The sequence below is a fragment of the Guillardia theta genome (assembly GCF_000315625.1).
Source record: "Guillardia theta CCMP2712 unplaced genomic scaffold GUITHscaffold_22, whole genome shotgun sequence".
NCBI classification, from domain to species: Eukaryota; class Cryptophyceae; order Pyrenomonadales; family Geminigeraceae; genus Guillardia; species Guillardia theta.
The window spans coordinates 178,474-192,335 of NW_005434652.1; the positions used below are offsets into that span (position 1 = coordinate 178,474).

Genomic DNA, 13,862 nt, shown 5'->3' on the forward strand with positions numbered 1-13,862 from the left:
ACGTTTTATTTTCGCTATTTGCTATTCACTGAAAGAAAGAAATATAACAAGTGAAGAAGGAGGATGTGCTAATGAGAAGAACAGAGAACGGGAGAGAATGAAAATAAAGGGGGAAGGAAGAGGAGGAGGAGAAGTGGGAAAGGAAACTCCTTTCCTCTCTGGTACGAGGAGCAGAAGAAAGATTGTTCTGCTCATTGTCCCCTGCTCTAATCGCACGATGCAACTAGTCGGACTTGAGGGATGTCGACGTCTTTTAGCCCCCATCCCTCGTCGTTGTATCGGTGCCACTCTACCAGCTTCTCTCACATGCCGCAGACAACAATCTGCTCGCTCACCTAACGCTTCTTCCACGCGCTGATGGCGCTCCTCAAGCACAACCTAGCATGCCTTCAATCCCCTCCTTCAGCCCTCTTTCTCCACATTCCTCCCCCCTCCTCCCTTTCCCTCCCATCCCCTCCTCCCCCTACATTCTCAGGCCTGTGATTGGCCTCCTCCTTTGCGTCCAGCAGTTGCTGTGTAATCCTTTCACGCCAAGCAGAAGCAGCAACAAGAGAGGCAAGAGGGGTCTCTTCGGGCTGATTGGACAGGCGCACACGTTGAGAGAGAAAGCAGAGAAAGGAAGGAGGAGAGGGGAGAAGGGGCGAAAGAGAAGTAGAAGAGAGAAGGAGAGGGGAGGGGACGGGAGGGAAGGTGAAGAGAAGGGAGAGGACGAGAAAGAGGAGGAGAACGTGGGCAAGGGGGAAGAAGGAGAGGAGGGGAAAAGGTATGGGCCAGAGGCATTAGGGTCTAGGAGGACTCGCCTGCGCAAGGCTCTCGTAGGCTTGCAGGCTGATCATACTCCCCTTGGTGTTGTATGAACGAGGATGAGGCTGATGGAAGATGACGCAGGGGCCCGAGAAGAGGAGCTGGCAACCAAAAGCTCACTCCTCTTTCTCCTTCTCCTTCTCCCTTATCCTCTCGCTCCTTCTACTCTCATGTTCCTTTCACTCCTGCTGCTCCTCTGACTCCTGCTTCTCCTGCTCCTCTTTATCCGATTTTCCTCTTGCCTCTCAGTTTGTCACACCTGCCCGAAGCCATGAGCCGCGGCTGCATGGATAGCGGTGCCATCGATCATGATGTTGGTCGGGATTTCAGGATATCCTCTAATCTTATGCACCTGCTCTCCATTGTCAGAAACTTCTCCTCCTCCTCCTCCTCCTCCTTCTCCTCCTCCTCCTTCTCGCTCCTCACTGCTCCCAGCCTTCGCTCAACTATTTTCCCAACTCCATAGTCCTCGTCCTCTCCTCGTCCTCCCTTCTTCACAGTCTCTTTCGTCGCACCATCGTTCGGGGCATGAGGAGAAAATCTCCTGCCGCAGAGTCGTGGAAGAAGCCGTAGAGCTCAGACCTCATCGGCTCCTCGTCATTTTCATCCTATTGCGATGTGAGACAGTGATGGTGATGGTGATGGTGATGGTGGTAGGGGTGGTGGTGGTGATGATGAGGAGGAGGAGGATGGTGATGGTGATGGTGATAGTGATGATAGTTGAGAGGATGGGTGACCGGCAAGCAGGCAGCTTTCCTCCATCTCCCGGCAACATGAGCGACGCTGAGAGGATGAAACTCGGAAGACTCTGAGTTGGTCTCGACGAATCTTCTCATGGAAGCAGCCGATGCCCGCTCTGATAATCGTCGTCGTCATCATCCTCATCCTCATCCTCATCCTCATCCTCATCCTCCTCGTTGTCATTGTCATCGTCATCATCCTGACCACCACCGCTGCCGCCGTCGCCACCGCCATCACCACATCACCATCACCATCACCATCACATCATTTCCATCTTCTTCCTCTTACCATTCACCGGCACATGATGCATAACAAAACCCCTGAATGTTCCGTAGAAGACATCTTCGCGAAGTTTCTTGTCGAATGCATCAGGAAATGGAAATGAAGGGCAGTGGGAGAAAGGAAATGCAGAAAGTGAGGAGGAGGGAAGAAGTAGGAGGACGAGAGAAAGATAGAAATGGGGGGGGGGGGGGGGGGGAGAGAAAAAAAGAGAGAGAGAGAGAGAGAGAGAGAGAGAGAGAGAGAGAGAGAGAGAGAGAGAGAGAGAGAGAGAGAGAGAATAAAAGGTAAGAGTAGGGAGCAGGGAGGAAAGCAGGGAGAGGGAGCAGAAGATGGAGATGGAAACTATGTATTACCTTCCTTGCGATCTGGTTAACAATGGCATGACTCCAGACATCGTCCGGGTTAGCAAACAACAAGAATTTCCCCCTCGCTCGCCTGCAACATGGTTATTTTTTGCATCATGTCGAAATGTCACCGAGGAGAAAAACACCTTGCAGCTACGTTCTTTCCGATGAACTCCATAAGATCGAAATCATAAGGGTTGTAGAGGGAATCGTGAACCTGCATTGGAGTACTCATCATGTCAAAACATCTTCAGAATTCTAGCTCAAACCTCCTCAGAAACAAAAAGAATCCTTATGACAAGTTTTGTCTGTTAACAATTCAGGGGCAACCCAAAACAGTATTCTCTCATCTTAACCTGACGAGCCTCCACAAGGTCTTTCACCATTTCCTCAACACTGAGATATCTGCAGCGAACATGATTAAAAGTGCAACAGAAGATGAAAGATTGCATTTTACCTCTCTCCTCTATCATCACAAGCACCTTCCTCTTTCTTGCTGTTTACATAGCAAGGGTTCCACTCAACCAGGATGAGCTGGAATGGTGCACGTAGTCATGGCGGAATACAAGAGGATAGGAGGAGGTAGGAGCTCACTTCGGCATCGTCATCTAGATTTGTCTCTTTTAGCAAGGACACAAGGACAGAGATAGAAGCTCGAAATCGATCCAGACAAGCATCTTTAGGGACCTGGAAAAGAAGCGAAAAGACATACGAGAAGTGAAGTGAAAGAAGAAGAATGTGTGAAGAACAGCACAGCAGCGACAATGATAACGTGGGCACCTGACAAAACTGTGTGTTGTCATGACGTGTGACCATGATGACGCTGAGATACATGCTTGAGGTGTTGACGATTTTTGAAATCTCGACGTCCTCGATCGACTGTCTTGAAGGGCAGGATTCGTCAGCTCCAGCTTCGCAGGTCCCGAGTGATCTCCATGTGCAGCTCCTGCGGTCTCGTTCCTGCAAGGCCAAGAGCTCAACCTCTCTGACCCTCGACTGCAGCTGCGTGACGCCATGCTCGACCACGAGGCCGTAGCGGCTACCAGCAGCCTCAAAATCACCTTCAGCCTCCATCAACCGTGCCAGGTGAAAGTTTGCCGCGTCATTGTCAGGCCAGAGGGAGAGGAAGTGGAACAGACAGTGTCTCATTTCCTCCCACTTGGAGGATCCGAAGCCTGCACGCGCTTGGAGAGCTTCTGCACGCTGAATGCCCATGGCTTCACAGGTAATGTTGTTCAACCCGCGATGCTCAACATTGGCGATCATCACGAAGATGCTCTCCTTGTACAGCTGCGTTCCCCTGCTGTCAAGACCTCTTATCTCGATCTTCACAATACCAGGCGACGAAATCCCTTCAGTCTGCAAGGAGATGGATGCTTCCTCTGTCCTCAGTGCCTCCACCCCTCCCACGACCACCACCTTAGTCACTCGCTCTGTCTCCCCTTCAGCCATGACGCGCGCATGCAGGGAGATGCCCTCTAATGGCGGCTCCATGAAAGAAGATCCGTTCGATGGCGACAAGAACTCGACATGCTGGCAGCCAACAAGAGAAGAGGCGAGGGCGAAGATAAGAAACGCCAACAAGGCTTTCATGGCGGCCGTCGTTAACGATGTGTCAAGGATCCTTCCTGATGCGAACAGAGGAGAGATGGAAGAAGCTGCAGCTGCAGCTCGATCACCTGCCTCTTCCACGTTCGTTAGCACGACGAAGCTCCTATGTCGGCCAAAAACCCTGCTGCCATTTTTTGCCGCCCCGCCTGCGCAAACTTTTTTTACTCAACAGAACTGTGGGGGGCGAGCTACCCGGGGCGACAGCAATGCTGCCGCTGCTGGTTACGCTAATGGCCGCAGAAGGGGCGATGGGAGGAGGAGGAGGGAGAGAACTGAAAGCAGGAGCATGTTTCTTGTCCTTTCATCCCCTTGCACAGTCACGCCGGTGCTCAGTTTCAAGATGCATAAGGAACCGCCAAGCAGCGGTCTCTATGAAGGAGGACGGTAGCGCGAGCTCGATTTTCTCTGATCTCCTCTTCTCCATCACTCCTCCCACCATGCTGATGTCTTGCTTTGTCGATGACTTCGTTGCCTCACGCAGACGAGGACTTCTTCTCTCAGTTCAAAGACTACAAGGTTGCAAAGATACAGTATGGGGTCGAACTGAAAGTTTCTCAGCAGGGGCCAGGAGGCGAAAGCTTCTCCCTAGGGAGGCCCAAAGGCAGTCCCGCCAACTTCTTCACGTCGTTAGGCCGACCGCAGCCGCCACCTGACTTGGACAAGAGCGAGATGACTGAGGTGATTTGTGCGGGAACGTCACCAGAGGCACTGAGGAGTTGGGACAGGAACTGAAGCAGAGGGTCCTGCGGGTGATGTATGACGCATTTGACAATTACGCTCCTCAAGAGGTCTCTGCCTGTTCCTGATCATAGAGAAGCTGCGAGTAGGTGTGATGAGGACGTTCAGGTGGAGAGGTTGTTGGATCTGCTGTGGAAGAACGGGCCGGATTGCGGGCCTGACGGGAATTCGTTGAGATACTTGGTACGCGAACTGACAACAGTGTGAGGACTGAGCTCGAGCAATCATCAAGTAGATGGAGAGGAGACGTAGAAGGAACTGGAGCCATCATGGATAGAGAATTGTCAAGATTGGGGAGAGTGCCGAGGGGGCAAAGACAAATGGAATTCATCGATACATTGAGTTTTGCTTGCATTGACGTGAGATGACAGGTCGGTCTAACTAGTGAGGTGGAGAATCTAGCTGTGGAATTCCAGTCAAGATCAAGTTGTAACCACCATCACTCTCATTCCTCCTGGCTCCCACATCTCTCCTTCAAATCCAACCTCGCAATGCTCAGACAATTTTTTCTTGCTTGCAACCTTTCTGACCTTCGTCATCGTCTCCCAGCACGTTCAAGAGAAGATATGTGGGACTCTCTCAGAGTGGCAAGGTTGTACTCCATGCAGATCATCTTCAGATCTCACAGCTTGCAGGTCACGAGTGCGCATGTACGGCAAGGATGCTGAGATGTACGACCCGAACAGGTCATTCTGACACTCTTTCAACCCACCTTGCCCACCTCATGGTTGAATTGCAGCTTGATGGGCTTCTTGAAACAGCTCAACGATGGGATATGACGATATGATAGTCTTTAATCGGCTGGCTAGCTATGAAAGGTGCTCTCAAAAAATGTCAAGCATGAAAGGAACTGGTTTCTTAGTTGGCACCTTCTCCCAAGTCCTGTCGAGATACCGATCGCGTCCACAAAGATAGCGATAGAACTTGTACTTCTTGTCATTCTTCAGATAGTAGTCCTGATGATAATCCTCTGCCGGCCAAAACTTGTCATATTTCACAGACTCGACCACAATTGGAGCCCCAAACTTGTTTGAAGCCTCCCACTGCTTCTTTGAAGCTTCGAAAGATTGTTTCTGTTGCTCGTCGTGGTAGAAGACAATGGTTCGATATTGCTTCCCCGAGTCGCAGAACTGACGATCCTTAGTCGTGGGGTCGATGTTATGCCAGAAAGTGTCCAACAGTCTGTCGTAACTGACTTTCTTGGGATCGTACAAGACTTGCATGCTCTCGGCATGGTGAGTGAGGCCGAGTGAGACCTGATTGTAGTTAGGATAAGCCTCATCTCCTCCACAGTATCCCGAGGTTGTAGAGATCACTCCTTCGATGGCGTCGAACGGCGGCTCCATGCACCAGAAGCAGCCTCCCGAGAACGTAGCCACCTCGAGCCCTGGTGGGATTTGTTTCGAGAGAAAGTCTCGTTGGAACTCATCGTATCCTTCTAACCCTGCCGGGCGAATGACCTTTGCTTGTGAGGATCTAGGGAGAGTTGAGACAGCAACAGCAGCGGCACCTTGAAGGAAGGATCGAAGAACCTCCCTCCTTCTGTTGCTGCTGCCACTGTGTTCCTCCCCCTGCATCATGATCCCTCCTCTGCAACTGAGCTGTCTGCGGCATGTCCTGCTGGCAACCATCTCTTGTGATTGATGTAGAGAAGCTGCATGGTGGAAGCAAACTCCATGCGGTGCCATCATGGCAGTCACTATCGCCACAGACACAACACGCCTCGACCATGTCGCTAGCATAGTCTTTTAAGTTGAGTAATCATGTTAACTCAACTCTGTCGGTGTTATATGGACCCCCGGGCCGGCCGGGCCAAGTCCCGAGAAAGTGACGTGCCGGCCAAGAACCATTTGTGCGTGCACAAGGTTACGAGCCCTCCTCGTTTCGGGAGCATGGCGGACGCCGGACCGCCAAGCGGAGACGACGAGGAAGTGAAGGCGAAGACGGTCGAGAGCGCCAGGACAGAAGAAGAGGTGAAGGAGCAGGACAGCGTCAGCACAAGGGGCGAGGTCAAAGAGCAGGGGTCAGAGAAGAGGCTGCGGAGTGAGGACGAAGGGGAGGCAAGGCATGAGGAGTGCGGCGAGCGGGTAAGTTTTTCGGTTCTCTTGCGATCCAGCTCACGTTGTAGCAGGCAGCGAAGAAGGCGATGGTACCACCCGTGAAGAATCAGTACCTACAAGAGCTTCTTGATGAACAGACCAAGCTTCAGCCCTTTGCGATCTCTCTGCCGCATTGTGCTAGACTCCTGCAGGTGTAGAACTTGGGTCGAAGGCTGTGTGAGAGGTTCTTACCATTTTTCTTGTGGTTTTCAAGATTGAGATCGACAAGCTGCAAGGCCAGAACTCTTCAGGAAAGGACACCTCAGCAAGCGAAACTCCCAACTCGTCATCTTACACCAACGGGCTACCCGCCACTCCACATGCAGCCGAGGTCAAGAAAACGTCTTCCCGGCTACCTCCTGTTTATGACAACGGGTGTGGAGGAATACTGACAGGAAATATAGTCTCTGAGCAAGAAGTTCCCGGGGGGCTGCTGAAGTCGATCTTGAAAGTTGTTGTGCCTGTGGAGAAATTTCCTGGTTATAACTTCGTCGGCCGGCTCCTCGGGCCGCGAGGCAACACCTTGAAGGAGCTGCAGAAGGAGAGCGGATGCAAGCTGCTGATACGAGGGAAGGGATCTGTGAAGTTCAGAGACGGGGAGAGCGAGCATCAAATGCAGGAGATTCATCCTCATTTGCGGGAGCCCCTTCATGTGCTCATAGACTATGAAGGGTATGCGGTGAAACGGGACCCCACGTTCTACCGAGTGCTAGAGCTGCTCTCTCCACTCCTCACTCCACCGAGATCCGACGCAGACGATCTTGTAAGAATCGCTCTCTGCTTGACCTCACTCCCCTTCCCTTGAGCCCCCCACCTCATGACTCCTTGTGCAGATAAAACAGGAGCAGCTCCGTCAACTGGCGCTGCTGAACGGATCTTACTTCAAGGACCCCTCCCACGAGGATGCGGAGCCTTATCACACGAACCAGGTTCGCAGTCTCTCTCCCTCCTCCTCGCGCTCTCACGTTGCCGACTTTAGGGACAGTTCCATGGAGGAGGAGGATCCAGCTCTGGCAACTTCAACTTCTCGACAGTGTATCGCTCTCCAGGGCGTTTTGAAGGATCTTTTTCGAGCGGGAACAATTTTCAAGCGAGGAGCGGCAATTTCTCAGGGGGCTATCAGGGCGACGAAAGGAATGTTTTTCGACAGGGGAGCGGAGGAAATTTTCAGCAAGGGGGGATTTATCCTCAGCAAAATGTGAACAATTATCAGGCATATCCAAGCTTTCAGACCAGTATGAATCAGCAGGGCTACGACAACGTGTACGGAAGATACAACTCGTAGACGATGATTGCTTCTGATCGAAGTTGACAAGTATGGGCACCATACCGCATGAAATACATCTTAACGACTAACTCGTTCTCCTCCCTTCTTCGATCATTGGAATCAGGCCTGCCTGCCTGCCTGCCTGCCTGCCTGCCTGCCCCTGCCCCCCCCCATTATTATCCTTCCCTCATTATTCTGGTCAGTGAAATCCGGGGGGTCGCAATGCAATCGGGGAGAAAAATTAATTTGGAGGGGAGGCGAGGGAGAGTAGCAGTGGAGGGCAGCAGGAGAGGGGGAAGGAGGGAGGGAGGGCAGGAGGATAACTACTCAAGTCAGAGCAGAGAAACGACTTTTCCCGATGCCATTGACACCTGCTCTAGATAGCTGATCTGCCGTAAAATGCCGCCCTGCAGCGCTTTGCGTCGTACATGGAGGACGAGGAGATAAGGGCAGACTCCTCGGAGCGTCCTCCGTTTCACCTGCGCGTCTCTGATGGAAAATATTGCGACTCTCTCTTCAGCCTGTGCGACTTGCGGCTGAGGCCGGGGATCGGTCGATCCCGTAGGAACCAGGTTTGCCTGCTAGCAGACGACCAGGTTGATCCTCCTCCTCCCCCTCCCCCTCCCTCTCCTCCTCCTCCTCCTCCTCCTCTTCCACTAGCACCTTCAGCAACACCATCAGCACCTCTCCCTTTCCCTCTCCCTCCCTCTCCCCCCTCCTCTTGATCAACATCAACCTCGCCGCCACCAGAGCTTGTCTTCCTCCTCCTCTCCTTCTGCTGCATTGAAGCCTTGTGTAGGTGAGCCGCTTCCATGCCTACTTTGAGAGGGACGAGCGCGGGTTCGTCATGCTCAAGGATGGGAGCTTTGAATCTGGTGACGGCTCAGCTGGCATGCTCGTGAGGTTGACTTGCTTTTCAGGAACCTGTTCGACCAACGGAACGTTTGTCAACAGCAACTGCGTCCGCATAGATCAGAACGGATATCGGCTGCACTTTGGAGATAGGATTACCATCGGATCTTCAGAGTTGATTGTTGGTAATCAGTGTAATCCTTAGTCTGCATCCCTCCTCACCCGCGCCCTTCCTGTTCAGAACGCGGAGCTCTGGAAACTTCCGTCAAGACTGAGCCGGAGCCGCAGGTAAGAATTTGATGATGATGATGATGATGATGATGATGATGATGATGATGATGATGATGATGATGATGATGATGATGATGTGGATACAGATACAGATTCAAGGAGCGTGGAATAGAACTGACAATGAAAACCCATGGAAGCGGCGCATGGAGCGGGTGAAAAGGAGGCTTCTTTAAAAACATGTTCATGAGTTTCTGTTTTCAATCAGGGGGATTTATCTACATCAAGAAGAAGATTTTTGAATGTGCAAGAGAAGATAGCATTTCTCATGGGTACACATGCAAGATTGGGAAGCAATTCGTTTGTACAAGTCCTTACTGAGACTGCCATGCTTTCTTTGATCTTAGAAAAGTGATGATAACTTAGAAACTGCTGTATGCTCACTGTTTTATCCTTCAGTTCCGCTCGGACAATCATAAGACGTCCAGCTCCTCCTTTTCCAACAATCTCCAGCGAATTTTCTTCCAAGTTGTCGTCGACAGAAACGAATATCGACGTCTCAGCAAGGTGCTTCCCAGGCAAGAGCATAGTCACCGCCTTTCCTTCCCACGTGTATTCAAGTCTTTAAGCAGGAGGCAAGACTCTTGAAGAGTTCATGAACGATGGATTGCACTGGGATCTTCCTGGCGTGTACGGCAGCAGAGGGGGGAAAGTTTGTGTTGGGTTCAAGTGCGTCAATCTCCGTCACTTCTGTTCTTTCATGTTGCTCTAACTCAAGGCGGCAGGGTGAAGCGAATTTCACGCATTTACAACAACTCATTGTGGAGGCCGTACCAATGGCGAAAGCAGTGTATATCAGAGTGAGTGTCAGATTGTTCGGAGTACAGAGGTTGATTGTTTCTAAAGATTCCTGCCGGACATGCAATCGATGGCTTCATCGGAGTACATCACGAGGATGAACTTTGCCCGTGCGTTATGTCTTATAACCGAGTCTTGCATCAAGTTTGAACTTCCTCATCAGAACTCTTGGATCCTTCCTGTAATGAAGTGTACGCGTTTCATGGTCAGGTAGATTCCAGAAGTCTCCTCCCTCTTCTTCTCTTACACTTCACAGGACCAAGCGAGCATCGAGATGGCGAAAGACGCGGGGCTGAGCCAGGTTTCATTCCTTTCTTGCTCCATTGGGAGGAGTCGGAAACAACTTGTGAATTTGAACTCATTTAGAGAACTGATCATTCTCCCTCCTCCCTCCTCCCTCCTCCCTCCTCCCTCCTCCCTAGAATGTTTTGTCGCAATCATTGATGAGGAATTGGACAGGAATTGAGATTTTGCCCGAAGCATTTTGGAGGAGGTATTTACCTCTCCCCTTCTGCATTCTGCGCGAACATGGCGATCCCGTAAACTTGCTGTAAAGTCTGAGATCTCGCTGAGATGATTTCAAGTTGTCCTTCCTGCCACCAAGGGTGCATCGGTCTGGATGTGTGCAGATGCAAGAGTGTGCACGTCGACAAAGGCCGATCGGAGGAGCACGTGATGATGCTTGCAAGAGTGGTGATGACAGCGAATCGCATCTCATGCACCTCTCAAGCTTCTTTCTCGCTCTGTCCCTTCCAGCACGCTTCTGTTAACTTCTAATACTGCGTGTTTGCAAAGGTTCTGGGAGACGCTCATGTTGCAATCAACTATGACGAGGACGAGTATCGAGGCCTTCACCTGCTTCTCGAACTTGTCGAACCCTGACATATCCTTTCAGGTCCAATCTACAGGCCAAGAAGAAGCCCTCCTTTCAGCCAGCAGGTCTCACTGTCTTAGTTCAATCATGCTGTTCTCAACTTGCGCTAGACTGGGTTCGCAAGCGATAGCATCATCTCGGAGAGCAGATCCTGCGGAGGAAGGTGACATGGTCATACCTTGAGCATGCAACGGGCTGATATCTTCTCCCCCTGCCCCTGCCCCTCTCCCTGTCCCTGTCTGTCCCTGTCCCATATCATTCATGTCTCGCTCCTGCTTCCTCTTCTCTTTCCTCTCTTTTGCTCGTTTGTCTGCCTTTTCCTCTTTCCTTTCTTTCTCCCTCCTGCCTCTTCCTCTTCTTCAGTCATTTCCGCTATCGTTCCATCGTCGTCTACGACAGATTTCAGTATTCCTGTGTAACAACTCAGGCTCAGTGAGCTGTAACGGTTTGACAACAGGTGTTACCCTGAGTATGCGATCTACTATGAGCGGAGATATGAGGAGAACGAGTATGTTGCTGCGAGAAAGTTTGATCTTTTCTCTTGATGACTTGCGACGTGTAGGCAACAGCACAATCAGCAGAAGGAGAAGCAGCAAGAGAAGGAGCAGCAGCGACGTACGTCTAGTTCATATCAAGCTTCTTGTCATTATTCTTTGCCATCCTGACCGTAACATCCAAACAAGTGAATCAACTGTCTTTGAACACATACTGAATACCAGGCACGGTGATGCTATTCAATATGATGTCCGACCCGGCACATGCCATCATGAGTAGCTGTAGCGGCCCGTGCGGCCCGGCCGGGCCGGGCAATCACTGCCGTTGAAATCACTACTGTCAACGGTTTGACTGCGTACCTGACAAGCCATGACTTGAGAGGGCGACTCCGAGGAAACTTGAGGAGCTCTTGTCAGCACGTCACGCCAGCCAATCATGACAGTTTCCCTTTTAAATGTTCCTGCACATCACTTGCTCACCCCTCCAGTCTGCTCCTGTTTCCCCTTGTAGCTCGCGAACCAACCAGCCTCGTGATGGCGAGGACCTTCGCCATCACTATCTCTCATCTCTCCTTCTTCCATCCTTCCCCGACACCCAGCAAGATCGTTTACCGCCCCCCCCTCCTCCGGCCTCGCCCTTCCCCTGACCAAACATCGAAGCCCGCCCAACGGTCTTCGCTGCCTCAAGATGCATGTCTCCGAAGCATCCTCGATGCTCGCCGGCTCGCTTCCAAGCCTCCAGCAATCAACACCAAGACCCTGGTCCGCAGCCACTCCTCCGAGGACGTCACGCGGGGTGCCATCATGCTCCTGAGCGGCAGCCTGGAGGACTGTACGGGGAGGCACACACACAATGGCGTAGGCGGGCCAGGGAGGAGGCAGGAGGAGGCAGGGGTATGTCGCGCGAGGTACTCTGACAAGAAGTAGTAAACCCTCCGTCATTGGACCTTTGCCTCACTCACTCGCCATGTAAGCCTCTGCCGGCTGCGCTCGCAGCTGCCGAGGCGGATCTCAGCGTTGCCGTCTCCTGGCCCTGGCGAGGAGCTCCCTTGCTCTGCATGAGGAGTCGTGCCGCTGCGAGGGGTCGCATGGATCAGGTTTACTCAGTCATACCCTAGCTCTCACACCCATATCGCTATCACACTCGCCTCCTCTCTCCTTCCTGTCTGTCTTGCCCGCAGCCTCCCGTCGCTGTCCTCATGGTCCTGCCGCCTTGATCACGCCTGCTCCTCCAGCAGTACCAGCGCACTGGCAGTCACGTCCGTCATCGACGAGCTCCGCACGAGCCCTCTGATCTTTGTCTCCCGCTTGCTTGGACCGATCCCGCTGCCGCGCTCCCTCGCCTCCATGATACTCCGCAAGCAGGCGTCCTCCGCCACGGGAGAGGAGGGAGGCCGGGGCTCGGAAGAGACTGCGGATTGCTGGGCCATGTAGGCTTGCTGCAGGGGGTTGAGGGGGAAGGCTTTCCGACGGTGCAGGGGCTGGGGGAGGAGGACAAGAGAGGACGGGGAGGGCATGGAAACAGTGAGGAAGGGAGGCATCGGGGAGAGGCTGAGAAGCTTGGAGGAGAGAGGCAGACGGGGGGGAGGAGGGGGGGTGGATATGAGGGGAGAATGGATGAAAGCAAGGGAGGGGGAGGGGGGGAGACTACAATGACACGAGCAGGAGGCAAGGTACAAGGCAGGGAGGGAGGAGATGTGAAGGAGAAGTAGGGGAGGAGTAGGGGGAATGTATCAGGGAAGAAGGCAAAACATTTTGCAGGGGAAAAATCTGGAGAGTTTTTATTTTAAGACCAATCTCGGGAACGTGTCTGAATCGTTGCTCTTTTTCGACTGTTTGGACCGTGACTGATGACCGACCCACCCCTTAGGACCCATGAAGAGATTTCTGACTCCCTACAACCTCCTCCGGAGTTCGCTTCCCCTCCCTCTATTGGGGAGTAGGAGGGGGGTGAATGTGAGGGGAGGATGGATGAAGGCAGGGGAGGGGGTGGGGAGGAGACCAGACTGGCGATCGGACTGGAGGAGGAGCGCGAGTAGGCAACGTATAAGGTAGCGATGCGGGGATATCGGAAGAGGAGACGAAAAGATGCTTGTTCTCAGTTTGATGACATCGATGTTTACGAATAGTCGCAAAGAAATCTCTAGACGATATCCCTCCACCTCCTTGTCTCCCCGATCATGGTTCTTTACTACTCAGCCGGTGTGGGAAATGTTTTCAGGAAAAGGGCAAAACAGACCGAGGGGAAATCTTGAGATCCAAGAAGTCAATGGGTGGTGGGAGGGGGCAAAATCCCTCACAAACCCCTTAAGAGAGCAGAGATTTGACTCCCTACAACCCCCTCCGGAGTTCGCCCCTCCCCATCTACTGCCCGCGCCTCCGCCTTCCCTCCTTCGTCACGAACTTCGGGTCGAAGCGCATCTCTCGTGATGGCGAGGACCTTCGCCATCACTATCTCTCATCTCTCCTTCTTCCATCCTTCCCCGACACCCAGCAAGATCGTTTACCGCCCCCCCCTCCTCCGGCCTCGCCCTTCCCCTGACCACACATCGAAGCCCGCCCAACGGTCTTCGTTGCCTCAAGATGCATGTCTCCGAAGCATCCTCGATGCTCGCCGGCTCGCTTCCAAGCCTCCAGCAATCAACACCAAGACCCTGGTCCGCAGCGACT

The 13,862-nt window shown here is 52.6% G+C and overlaps 5 protein-coding genes across 5 annotated transcripts; 3 read left to right on the forward strand and 2 right to left on the reverse strand.

The window, feature by feature from the left end:
* Positions 1–779: 779 nt before the first annotated feature.
* GUITHDRAFT_136770 (hypothetical protein) lies at positions 780–3,764 on the reverse strand (the record flags this gene model as incomplete). The annotated part of the gene is made up of 12 exons (XM_005835171.1): positions 780–905; positions 1,064–1,156; positions 1,231–1,348; positions 1,387–1,412; positions 1,841–1,900; positions 2,181–2,262; positions 2,318–2,388; positions 2,441–2,479; positions 2,528–2,576; positions 2,629–2,705; positions 2,766–2,858; positions 2,952–3,764. The coding sequence occupies 12 exons, from the start codon at positions 3,762–3,764 to the stop codon at positions 780–782; spliced, it is 1,647 nt and encodes a 548-aa protein (XP_005835228.1).
* A 477-nt stretch (positions 3,765–4,241) lies between these two features.
* GUITHDRAFT_105853 (hypothetical protein) lies at positions 4,242–5,299 on the forward strand (the record flags this gene model as incomplete). The annotated part of the gene is made up of 5 exons (XM_005835172.1): positions 4,242–4,460; positions 4,508–4,570; positions 4,629–4,723; positions 5,156–5,206; positions 5,260–5,299. The coding sequence occupies 5 exons, from the start codon at positions 4,242–4,244 to the stop codon at positions 5,297–5,299; spliced, it is 468 nt and encodes a 155-aa protein (XP_005835229.1).
* A 96-nt stretch (positions 5,300–5,395) lies between these two features.
* On the reverse strand, positions 5,396–5,905 carry GUITHDRAFT_56558 (hypothetical protein; the record flags this gene model as incomplete). Its single annotated transcript, XM_005835173.1, has 1 exon — positions 5,396–5,905. A coding segment is annotated over one exon (510 nt), but the record flags the coding sequence as incomplete, so codon positions are not given.
* Positions 5,906–7,055: 1,150 nt separating this feature from the next.
* On the forward strand, positions 7,056–7,424 carry GUITHDRAFT_68890 (hypothetical protein; the record flags this gene model as incomplete). The annotated part of the gene is made up of 1 exon (XM_005835174.1): positions 7,056–7,424. A coding segment is annotated over one exon (369 nt), but the record flags the coding sequence as incomplete, so codon positions are not given.
* An 890-nt stretch (positions 7,425–8,314) lies between these two features.
* Positions 8,315–11,363, forward strand: GUITHDRAFT_105856 (hypothetical protein; the record flags this gene model as incomplete). Its single annotated transcript, XM_005835175.1, has 17 exons — positions 8,315–8,458; positions 8,686–8,761; positions 8,807–8,923; positions 8,980–9,026; positions 9,116–9,181; positions 9,235–9,298; positions 9,599–9,695; positions 9,752–9,826; positions 9,873–9,934; positions 9,988–10,034; positions 10,081–10,125; positions 10,454–10,517; positions 10,720–10,763; positions 10,809–10,861; positions 11,062–11,103; positions 11,156–11,206; positions 11,261–11,363. The coding sequence occupies 17 exons, from the start codon at positions 8,315–8,317 to the stop codon at positions 11,361–11,363; spliced, it is 1,197 nt and encodes a 398-aa protein (XP_005835232.1).
* Between the last annotated feature and the right edge of the window lie 2,499 nt (positions 11,364–13,862).